This window comes from Armigeres subalbatus, unplaced genomic scaffold (genome assembly GCF_024139115.2).
Source record: "Armigeres subalbatus isolate Guangzhou_Male unplaced genomic scaffold, GZ_Asu_2 Contig120, whole genome shotgun sequence".
NCBI classification, from domain to species: domain Eukaryota; kingdom Metazoa; phylum Arthropoda; class Insecta; order Diptera; family Culicidae; genus Armigeres; species Armigeres subalbatus.
The window spans coordinates 173714-184360 of NW_026941957.1; the positions used below are offsets into that span (position 1 = coordinate 173714).

At 42.5% G+C, this 10647-nt stretch overlaps 1 protein-coding gene across 1 annotated transcript in view; it reads left to right on the forward strand.

The window, feature by feature from the left end:
• The window catches only part of LOC134202389 (uncharacterized), a 34843-nt gene extending 25032 nt beyond the window's left edge, over positions 1 to 9811 (forward strand). Inside the window, exons 4-5 of the mRNA XM_062677396.1 lie at positions 9047 to 9384; positions 9681 to 9811. Coding sequence (XP_062533380.1) covers positions 9047 to 9384; positions 9681 to 9811 — 469 coding nt within the window. The remainder of the gene's footprint in view (positions 1 to 9046; positions 9385 to 9680) is intronic.
• The last annotated feature ends 836 nt before the right edge of the window (positions 9812 to 10647 follow it).

A 10647-nucleotide genomic window follows, 5' to 3' on the forward strand; every position in this document is an offset into this window, starting at 1 on the left:
AGAACATTTTTATACTTGCACTTACGCGAAAGATGAAAGCCTTTACTATCGTGTAGTGGCTGTTTCAGAGATTCAGATTTATTGAAAATAAGTCTCTTTGGACAAAGACACCGTGATTAACTTGTTTGTGGGAATGGCGGATTTGTACAGAACAGCAAAGGAGATACTCACATCACGAGTACAAACATTACACTCTCCCATATACCTTCCAAAAACATCTTATGTGTGTTTTTCTGACAGTTTCTTTGTCCGTGAGAAGATATGTGGCAGAGCAAACACAAAAAGTATGGCTGAGTTTTAAAGTGAATCGTGGTTGTGAGTTTTTGTGGCCCCTTCTACCAAAGTCGAATAAGAGACATCATTTAACAAATATTTTTTTAGACAAATATCTTGGGCCAGCAAAATTATTTTTTAGAATTGATTGCAATCACAGATTACAGAACAATAACACTTTAATCGTTTTCAAATATCCCCTTCATTTCTATTAGAGACATAGGGGAGACTAGGGAAATGTGATCCTCTTTTACTATGTTGATTGGAAGTGGTTCCCTCAAATGCGCCTCAGGGCTCAGAATTTCTATACTGGTATCTGCGCTAATCGTTGCGTACTTGTTTGAACTAAGGGTATGCGATAACACACTTTTTCTTAACGAAACGAAACGAAACGAAATTTAAAATGTCTATGTTGATTCGGATCGAAACGAAACGAAATATAGATTAACTTTCGAGACTTCGAAACGATACGAAATCAAGGTTCTTTTAATTCGAAATTTTTCGAAACGAAACGAAATTTTAACTTTTTTCCGCGGAATTTTTATTAAATTGGTTTTACATTATGTACGCAGTTCTGATTTCACTTTTTCGAAGTCAAATAACTGTTTTGCGACCAATAGAGTTATAATAACAGAAGAGGCAGTTTGTGATAATTCACCGCATTCTCGCCGCATATACCATTGGCGATAAGGCAATACCCCAGCATTTGTGCCGCTTTCAAAGGAATTCATCGTGGAGCGTGTGCTCCCGAATATGATCAATTTTATATCAGTTTTATATCAGTAAGTATAAAAAAATATAGAAATTGTGGGATTTTCCATAAACGGATTCAAATTTCGTTTAAAACCTTAGTTCACTTAAGAATAATGTTATTATGCTGAAGCATACTTCATATTGTCTTGTCAGCGTGGGTTTATAGTATTGAGCTCAAAATTAGAAAACGAATGCTTAAATTTATTTTTTTATTTAGTGTGATACTCAATTATGTATCCACATCTACCAGGCGCATACACAAAAAGAAAATTGATATTTGAAAAGGGCGTAAAAGCCAAAACTTATGCCTGAAAGCTGAAAGCAATCATAAGTAAAGAACTTTCAGCAATTTTAATGATCTTTCAACCCGTTCTGGATTTTTTTTTGCAAATTCCATGCGAAGATCTAGAAATGCCCAAAAATCTTTTTGAGTTTCTTTGAGTTTGAGTCATGAGTTTCCAATTCATGACCAATAACGATGCTGGTCACGTCCTTACAGTCAATTTATGATGAGGAGAGGAAAATTAGTTTATCACTCATTGTTATAAAAGACCGAGGAATACTCTGCATCTCCGTGAGCACTACGGGAAAGGAATCGTTGGTTAGTAGAAAAGGTAAGCGACTAAATATCTATTGTAAACGAAGTTAGGCCGATACAAATATTTAAAAACTATTTTGTCTCCCCCCCTCGGATTTTTTTGAGGATTTTCAAAACATTTTTTAACAAATCCGTGGAGTTTTTTGATTTTTTTTTATTTTAATATTTATTTTTCATTTTCCCCCGCCCCCCTTGACCTTTCGGAGACCAGTAGGACAAAATGTTAATTGAATATTTGTAACGGCCTTATTTTGAAAACAAGAAGACGAAAACTGTGTTTCAAATCAATCCAACGCAAGATCAATGTGCTTCGTTTAATGAGCTTCTACAATACGATCGATTCCGCACTAAATAATTTTGTGCTCTTCGATGCAGACATTAGTTTTATCACTTCGCATTCTCCCACACTAGCTGGCGTGATCAGATCGATTGTGCACTGGTTAAACACTTCGCGTTCTCCCGGACTAGATGCCGTCCCATGACCAGCTGCAACACGATCGATTCCGCATTCATTTTGTACAAATAGTAAAAAATATCACAAAATATAAATTTGAATCTTGGAAACACTGAAGACGTTTTATAGAAGAAAACTACTGACGTATTTGTAGACTAAAATGGGGGTTATGTAACAAGCGTTAATAGAAAAAAATGTATAGACTAAAATTTGAAAACAACTTAACGATTTTGTTCAGCGGCACAACCAAAAATTTTGAAAATATAAGGAATAGTTTAAGTTTAAATTTGTTTCGAAATTTCGCGGAATTCCGTTAAATTTCGTTAGAAGCTAGTTTTTTCTAGCGAAATTATTGTAATTTTACGAAACGAAACGAAATCAAGAAATGAGATTTCGCCATGCTCAAATTCCGCGAAATTCCGCGGAATTTCGTTTCGAACCACCGGAAACGAAATTTTTCGAAATACCGCATATGCTTAGTTTGAACTCATCAACCATTTCAAATTTGTCATCAGTGATACACCACACACCACTCCACACCCGTATGCATCCATCTAAAATTGTCTTCTCTTGAGCTTCTTCTTATCATGTACTATGTCTTCGACGTATTGACTTAGTCCGATCGCTTAGCTTCCCTCTTCAGTTTGATGGCAGATCTTGGGCTGGAAATGTATGTACCACGAGATCTAAAGCTTAAAAATAGTATAGAACTGTATGTCCAAGTTCGTCATCATACCGCTCACTATTTCTGCCACTTCATCTTTCAGGTGCTCTTCTCAGTGTTCTAGTGCAATAATTCGCCACCTCATTCTCGTGAGAAGATTTCCGTTTGTTTTGCACTTATAATACGTTATGGGTATTTTTTGTATTTATAAACCATGTGCAATTTTATTTACAAAGCTATTACATTTTTCATAACATCTACACTTGCTTAATACTTGATGGAATGCAGCTCCTCCTTGATATGCCTACACCGAATAAAGTATCCTGCTCCACTGGACTCGAACCTCAACCAATCTCTTCCATCTCTTCTGCAAAAAGTCACAGTGTACGCGACCTACCACGAAGCCTCCGGTCTCTTCCGGGTTCTCTATTGAATATTATCTTGACCTGGCGCTCTTCCGAAATACGAACAACGTGTCAAGCCCATCATAGTCTGCCGTGCAGAATATGCTTAATAATATCCATCCTTTACCGTGAATGGTTTGATAAACCATTGATTTGTAAAAATTACCATGATGCCCCACTCTCATGCTTAACAATGTCCATCCCTTTCCATTTCGTTCTCGTGTTTGCCGCCGAGTATCCGCAGGACCTTACGCTCGAATAGTCCGAATGCTTTCCGATTGCCGTGGGGCATTGAAATCCGTGCACTTAAGCACATCAGTATGTGAAAAAGGATCTGGAAGATTTGAAATGTATGCTAATGAAATGTTCATCGTTGATACAGGAGCACGAAGGCTTCTATTTTCAAAGTGTTGCGCATTCACGCATTAGAAATAACAAAAAATATGTTAAAATTATTAATAAAAGCCACAACTCTTGAACCGAAATTCATCCACCGTGGACGGATTTCGAATCAAAGGATCAAAATTCGTTATTTATTTATTACCAGACTAAGGCCGGAGTGGCCTGTGCAATACATAAAACTCTTCTTCATTCAGATAGGTCCATGGCTGCACTTCGCCAACCACGCAGTCTGCGGAGGATCCGCAAATCGTCTTCCACCTGATCCCACCTTTCCCGCTGTGCACCCCGCCTTCTTGTTCCCGTCGGATCGTTGTCGAGAACCATTTTCACCGGATTAGTGTCCGACATTCTGGCTACGTGCGCGGCCCATCGCAGTTTTCCGATTTCCGCGGTGTGAACGATGGATGGTTCTCCCAACAGCTGATGCAACTCGTGGTTCATTTGCCTTCTCCACGTTTCGTCCACCATCTGCACCCCACCATAGGTAGTACGCAGCACTTTCCTTTCGAAAACTCCCAGTACGTGTTGGTCCTTCACAAGCATCGTCCAGGTCTCGTGTCCGTAGAGAACTACCGATCTAATAAGCGTTTTGTAGATAGTCTGTTTGGTACGGCGGCGAACTCTATTCGATTGGAACGTTTTGTGGAGTCCAAAGTACGTACGATTTCCTGCCATGATGCGTCACCGAATTTCTCTGCTAGTATCGTTATCGGAGGTCACCAGTGAGCCCAAGTGCACGAATTCTTCAACCACCTCGATTTCGTCACCACCGATGCAAACTCGCGGTTGGTGGCTCATATTGTCTTCCCTTGAACCTCTTCCTATCATGTACTTCGTCTGCGACGTGTTGATGACTAGTCCGATCTGCTTAGATTCCCTCTTCAGTCCGATGTAGGCTTCCTCCATCTTCATCACGTCCTCCATCTTAGCACGTAACATAATCTATGTCGTCGTCGAAACCAAATAACTGGACGGATTTCGTGAAAATCGTACCATTCGTGTCAATGTTGAATAGGAGACACGAAAGACTATCACCTTGCCGTAACCCTCTGCGCATTTCGAAGGGACTCAGGAATGCCCTGAAACTCGAACTACGCACATCACCCGATCCATCGTCGCCTTGAGCAACCGTATCAGTTTATCCGGAAATCCGTTTTCGTGCATTATAGCTGCCATAGCTGGTCCGGATCGATTGTATCATATGCGGCTTTGAAGTCGATGAATAGATGATGCGTGGGCACGTTGTATTCGCGACATTTCTGCAGTATTTGGTGAATGGCGAACACCTGGTCCGTGGTGGAACGTTCGCCCATAAAACCCGCCTGGTACTGCCCCACGAACTCTCTTGTAATTGGTGCTAGTTGACGGCACGAAGTTTAAGAGAGTACCTTATAGGCGGCATTCAGCAATGTGATTGCGCGGTAGTTGCTACTATCCAGCTTATCGCCCTTTTTGTAGATGAAACACACGACACCTTCCATCCACTCCTGCGGCAAAACTTCCTCCTCCCAAATCTTGGTAATAACCCAGTGCAGCGCTCTAGCAAGTGCCTCACCACCGTGTTTAAATAGATCTCCTCTCCCAGGGGCTTTGTTGTTCTTTAGCCGGCCAATCTCCTCTTGGATTTCCTGGAGATCCCAAGCCGGTTCAATTATGTCCTGCGCACGTTCTCCCAGGTCCACCACCATACCGCCATCTTCGTCTGCTACATCGCCATTCAGGTGTTCTTCGTAGTGCTGCCGCCACCTTTGGATCACCTCACGCTCGTTCGTAAGAAGGTTCCCGTTAATGTCCTTACACATATCAGGCTCTGGTACGTGGCCCTTACGTGTACGGCTTAACTTCTCACAGAACTTTCGTGTGTTATTATCGGGGTACAGTTGCTCCGTCTCTTAACGGTCTCGATCTTCCTGCTGGCGCTTTTTCCTCCGGAAAATCGAGTTTTGTCTGTTCCGGGCCCGTTTATATCGTGCCTCGTTCGCCCTCGTGTGGTGTTGCAGCAATCTCGCCCATGCTGCATTCTTCTCTTCCACTAACTGCTCACATTCGCCGTCATACCAGTCGTTTCTCTGAACCGGAGGCACCGTACCAAGTGCAGCGGTTGCAGTTCTACCAATGGCGGATCGAATATCTCTCCAGCCATCCTCAAGAGACGCTTCGCCTAGCTGCTCTTCAGTTGAGAGTGCCACTTCCAGCTGCTGCGCGTATTCTTGGTCTAGGCTACCGTCTTGTAGCTGCCCAATGTTAAGCCGCGGCGTCCGACTTCGACGCATGTTGTTCACCGTCGAGAGTTTTGAGCGCAGGCATACTGCAACGAGGTAGTGGTCGGATTCAATATTCGCATTGCGGTGAGTGCGGACGTTCGTGATGTCAGAGAAGAATTTACCGTCGATTAGAACGTGGTCGATTCACGTTTTCCGTTTCTTGTTTAGGTGATCTCCATGTGGTCTTGTGGATATGTTTGCGGGGAAAGAAGATGCATCGGACCACCATTCCGCGAGAGGCTGCGAAGTTTATGCATCGTTGGCCGTTATCATTCGATACGGTGCGCAGACTATCCCATCCGATGACCGGACTATACATTTCCTGCCTTCCTACCTGTGCGTTCATGTCGCAGATGACCGAGAACGCTTCTTTCCCGTCGTCGGGTTTCCCTTCTTGTGGGCAGTGTACGATGATGATGCTATAGTTGAAGGAACGGACTTTTATCCTCAGCTTGCACATCCTTGCGTTGATTGTCAGCCACCCAATCACGCGAGTTCGAGATGTCGGAATAGAGCCATGTTTCTGTGAATACGATGACATCAAAGTCCAAGGGCGTAGCCAGAGCGGAACAATCCGCAGGGATTTCATCTGGGAATTTCTGCATTAATTCCTCCTGGTATTTTTCTAGGAATTCCTTCAGATATTTTTCGGAAATTCCTTTAGGAACTTCTATAAGAATTATTTAAGGACTTCCATGTGAGAATTCCTCCGGAAGCGCTAGTGGGAGTTCCTCCGGGAGTTCTTCCAGGAGTTTTTCCAAGAAATTTTCCGGTAATACCTACAGGAACTTCACAGGGAATTCCTGGACGATATTTGGCAGGAATTTCACGGGAATGTGATTTCGGAAGTTCCTTCAGAAATATTTTTTCTCTTCCTCTAGGGTATTCCACCGGATGTTCCTCTGAAGTTCCACCAGTAGTTCCTTCGGGAATTCAATCAGGCTTTCTTCCAGGAATTCATTTAGCATTTCTTTAGGCATTTATCTACAAATTCCTCCAGAAGTTCCTCGGAGAATTTCTCTGGGAGTTCTTACGGGAATTCCTCCGGGAGGTTCTTTTAAGAATTCTTCCAGGAGTTCCTCCTGGAGTCCATACGGAAGTTCCTTTGGGAGTTCATTCTAGAATTCTTACGAGAGTTTCCTCCTGAAATTCTTCCTGAAGTTCTTCAATAAATTCCTCCAGAAGTTCCACCGGCAGTTCCTCCGAGAATTCCTCTGATAGTTTCTCCGTAAATTCCTATTCAGTTTGAGAAACGCTGTTTCGATTGAAAGAAGCTGAACTTGATCGCTCTTAGATTCGAGTAGTTTTTCTTGTAATTACGTCGTGAAAATACATCTTACTTAGTAAACAGCAGTCGTGAATGTACGCAGGAGGAGTTATCAGTGGAATTCGCCGCTAAAATCCTTTGGCAGACACATTTTGGCCTCTTTATTGCTGTGTAATTACTCCGCCGCTAAACAATATCACTCGAAGTAAACATCAGCAAGCCAGGAGCTTGGTTATAAGACGTCTAGCATTAGCAAGCTTGCGTATAATCTTGCACACAAGCCTTGCATTGGGTGCTGCTCGTTGCAGAGTGTAAAATAATCGATTTTTTTTTGTGAAGACCACCTTTCTTCACTTGTCAACTCACTTCCAGGCACATTCATTTTCGGCTCTGGACTGTCAATATTCAGTTGAATATTAGCAATTGAATATTTATACACATTCTACAAATTGATAAATTATCTTAAATCTGAACACGTTTTTATTGAGTAAAGTAATTTATCACACACAACTGAATCCGATTTGCATCCGCGAGGCCCTTTTAACGGTAAACATCAATATAAACAATGCTAATTTTGTTTTTTTCTGCATATAGTAAGCACACTCAGTGACAGTCGAATGAATGAGTTGGTGCAGCAGTCGTTTGACTATGTCATTCTATGTTTTGAATAATCATGCGATGTTTGTCAAAATTCGGACTGAAGTTGCTTCATGAAGATGAATATTTTATGCTCTGGCTCGTTGCTAGGCACAATCGATAAGCTCTGCTGCTCGACCAGATCCACCTCTGTGGAAAGCAACATTTGAAATCGAGCTGCAGCAGAGAACTTTTCACGTGTAGTGAAAAGTCCCTTTCACGGCTGGACCTTCGAACGCTTGGTCGTGATAGGAAAGGAGAAAGCGTAGTCGTCAACCACTACGGGCAAATCAGGAATACCAGGTAAAAGGGTAGTCGTCACTTGCCTAGGCAAGGACGTGAAGGTAGAATTGTGGTTTCAAGCAAATAACATTACCTCTTAGCAGACTCGAATGAAACTCGCACTTTGCTGTTGGCTAGAATGGCCACAGCAAGATATCAATCCCCGGGTCCCTCTTTGCTTGAAGAAGGGCACTCTGGATTGTTCAATGCAAGTCACAATGATCGAACAATGCCCGAATGGATGGATCGATCAGGTAACCATGGACAAAGAATAGTTCTATCGTCACAGTCGATTGGAGATAGACCCTTGCCGAATCCATGCATTATCGGTAGGTCCATTGAGCGTTTTTGCGGAAACGGAAAATTTGAATCTGGGGAAACCGAAGGCAGAGGCACCAAATACATCCTCAAGACAAGGAACGCACAACAGGCCAAGAAGTTATTGCAAATGGAAGAACTGATTGACGGCGTAAAAAAAAAAGTGATCTCACACCTTTCCTTAAACTCATGTCGGTGCGTAGTAAGTTGCCGCGAGGCAGTTTCCGTGACCGAAGCGGAGCTCCTGGAGGAATTGTCACCACAAGGAATTAGCGGCGTTAAGAGGATTATTCGTACAGAAGGCAAAGACAAGATCAACACTCCCACATTAATCCTGACGGTATGCGGAACTGTGGCACCGAAACGCATTTTTTTCGGACCGCTGAGAGTTCCAACCACACCGTTTTACCCACGACCTATGATATGTTTCTCCTGTTGCGAATACGGGCACACTAAGTTCAAGTGTCAAAAAGCAGCAGTATGCAAGCAATGCTCTGGAAACGCTCATACCGAGGACGAGAACTGCAACCTGGAACCACACTGTAAAAACTGACGAGGAGCACACCCTGCGGAAAGCCGTAAGTGTCCGTGGTACATAAAAGAAGAAAAAATCATCAAAATTAAAGTTGAGTCCGGAGTATCCTTCAGTGAAGCTCGGGGGGAATACGAAAAGCTGCACGGGAATGAATCCTACGCTAATCCTACGCTAATCCTACGGAATCCGTCAGCAGCGGTAGTGCTCAGAATAGATTAGAGATTATTCGGCGGGATAACGAGAAAGACGAGGAAATTCGTATGTTGAGAGAAGAAATAGTCAAGTTAAAGCAAGCCAATAGCAAGGAAATCGATAACGACAAAGACAAGGAGATCGCTAGCCTCCGTAAGGAAGTTGCAGAGTTGAGGAATATGATAGATAGGCTCAGTCAGTGCAAAGTAGTTCTGGAAAAGAAAATAGATCTGGAGATTTCAGAAACAGATGAAGCAATGTCCGAGAGCGAAGCTCAGAACGAGAATGCAGGAAGCATTGAAAAAACCGGTGTCTCGGAATCGCAAGCCGTGAATCGACAACGTAATAGAAGGAAAAGAGGGAAAGATGCTGAAGGTTCAGGAACTGACTCTAGCAAAACGAGCGATAAGACGTCAAAGGGAACCGGTAAAGTACCGATGTCAACCAAGTCTAAGCGAGGGAGATTTCCTAAATGTCAGAAATGACTCAAGAAAATAAAAATCACAGAACTGTCGTCGTTAGCAATGACCCCTGAAATGAAAATGGACACGATATTCTAACATGTATAGAACTACGAAATCACTTCGAATCAAATGATGAAAACACACGCAATAGTAATAACTCAACTAATATAGCAGGTACTACGGCGGTCTGTTCGGGGATAGGTGAAGAGAAAGTACCCACCCCACTCACCCACGGGGGAGAGAACTATCCGAGAGACGAGAGCGAGGACGTCACACACCCACCAGTACTCTGTCAGCCTGCCTGACGTTCTGCCAGCTATTCCGTACCACAAGAGAGGGAAACTCTACCTAGCTCAACAACACAACTTCCGAATTTCTCCGCTCCATCGTTAGTATCCTGGAATATCCAAGGCTTGAGAACAGGTCGACCAGAACTCAAAATTATTAGCAATGAAAAACAACCATTAGTTTACTGCCTGCAAGAAACTAGGGTTTCTTACCCCATTCCCGGCCTAACATGCATACGACTGCATTATTTAATTGATATTTATGACAGGAAGCAACTTTTCCTAAATTTCGTGGGCCGTGCAGTACCGCAATGGGGTTCACTTATGCTTAAAAATAGCTTTTCTTGGTAAACATCGTTTAAAAAAGCTTTTATTTGATTTAAATTAACGAGATCCAGCACTCATTTCAGTCATAGCGATTTCGTTTCCGGCCCACTTCCAAACCAGTTCCCGGCCTAAGCAAAATTTCGCTCAATCTCTCAACATCTTACTCTCAATCTCTCTCGGGGCGGTAGAAAATGCGACGTAAACAACAATATGCACGTTCAACGCCGACATGTTGCCAGATGGTATTATTTATGATAATTTTTATTTGGTTGAAAAGATATATTCACTCATCCAAATTACTTCCAAACGCTTAAAAACTATATTTTTTTCACTTTTTGAAATCGAGAGAATAATAAATAACATGATAGCGTCAACTAATTAAATAGTTTTCCTATGAACGATGAAGGATTTTTTTCATACTAAAAAATACTCCTGGCCTTCTGGCAGCACGGTGCGGCTAGAAGTTCTTAGGCCGAGGTGAATTTTTGTTCGGTTTGAGGATACATTTTTAAATGTATTCTAATACG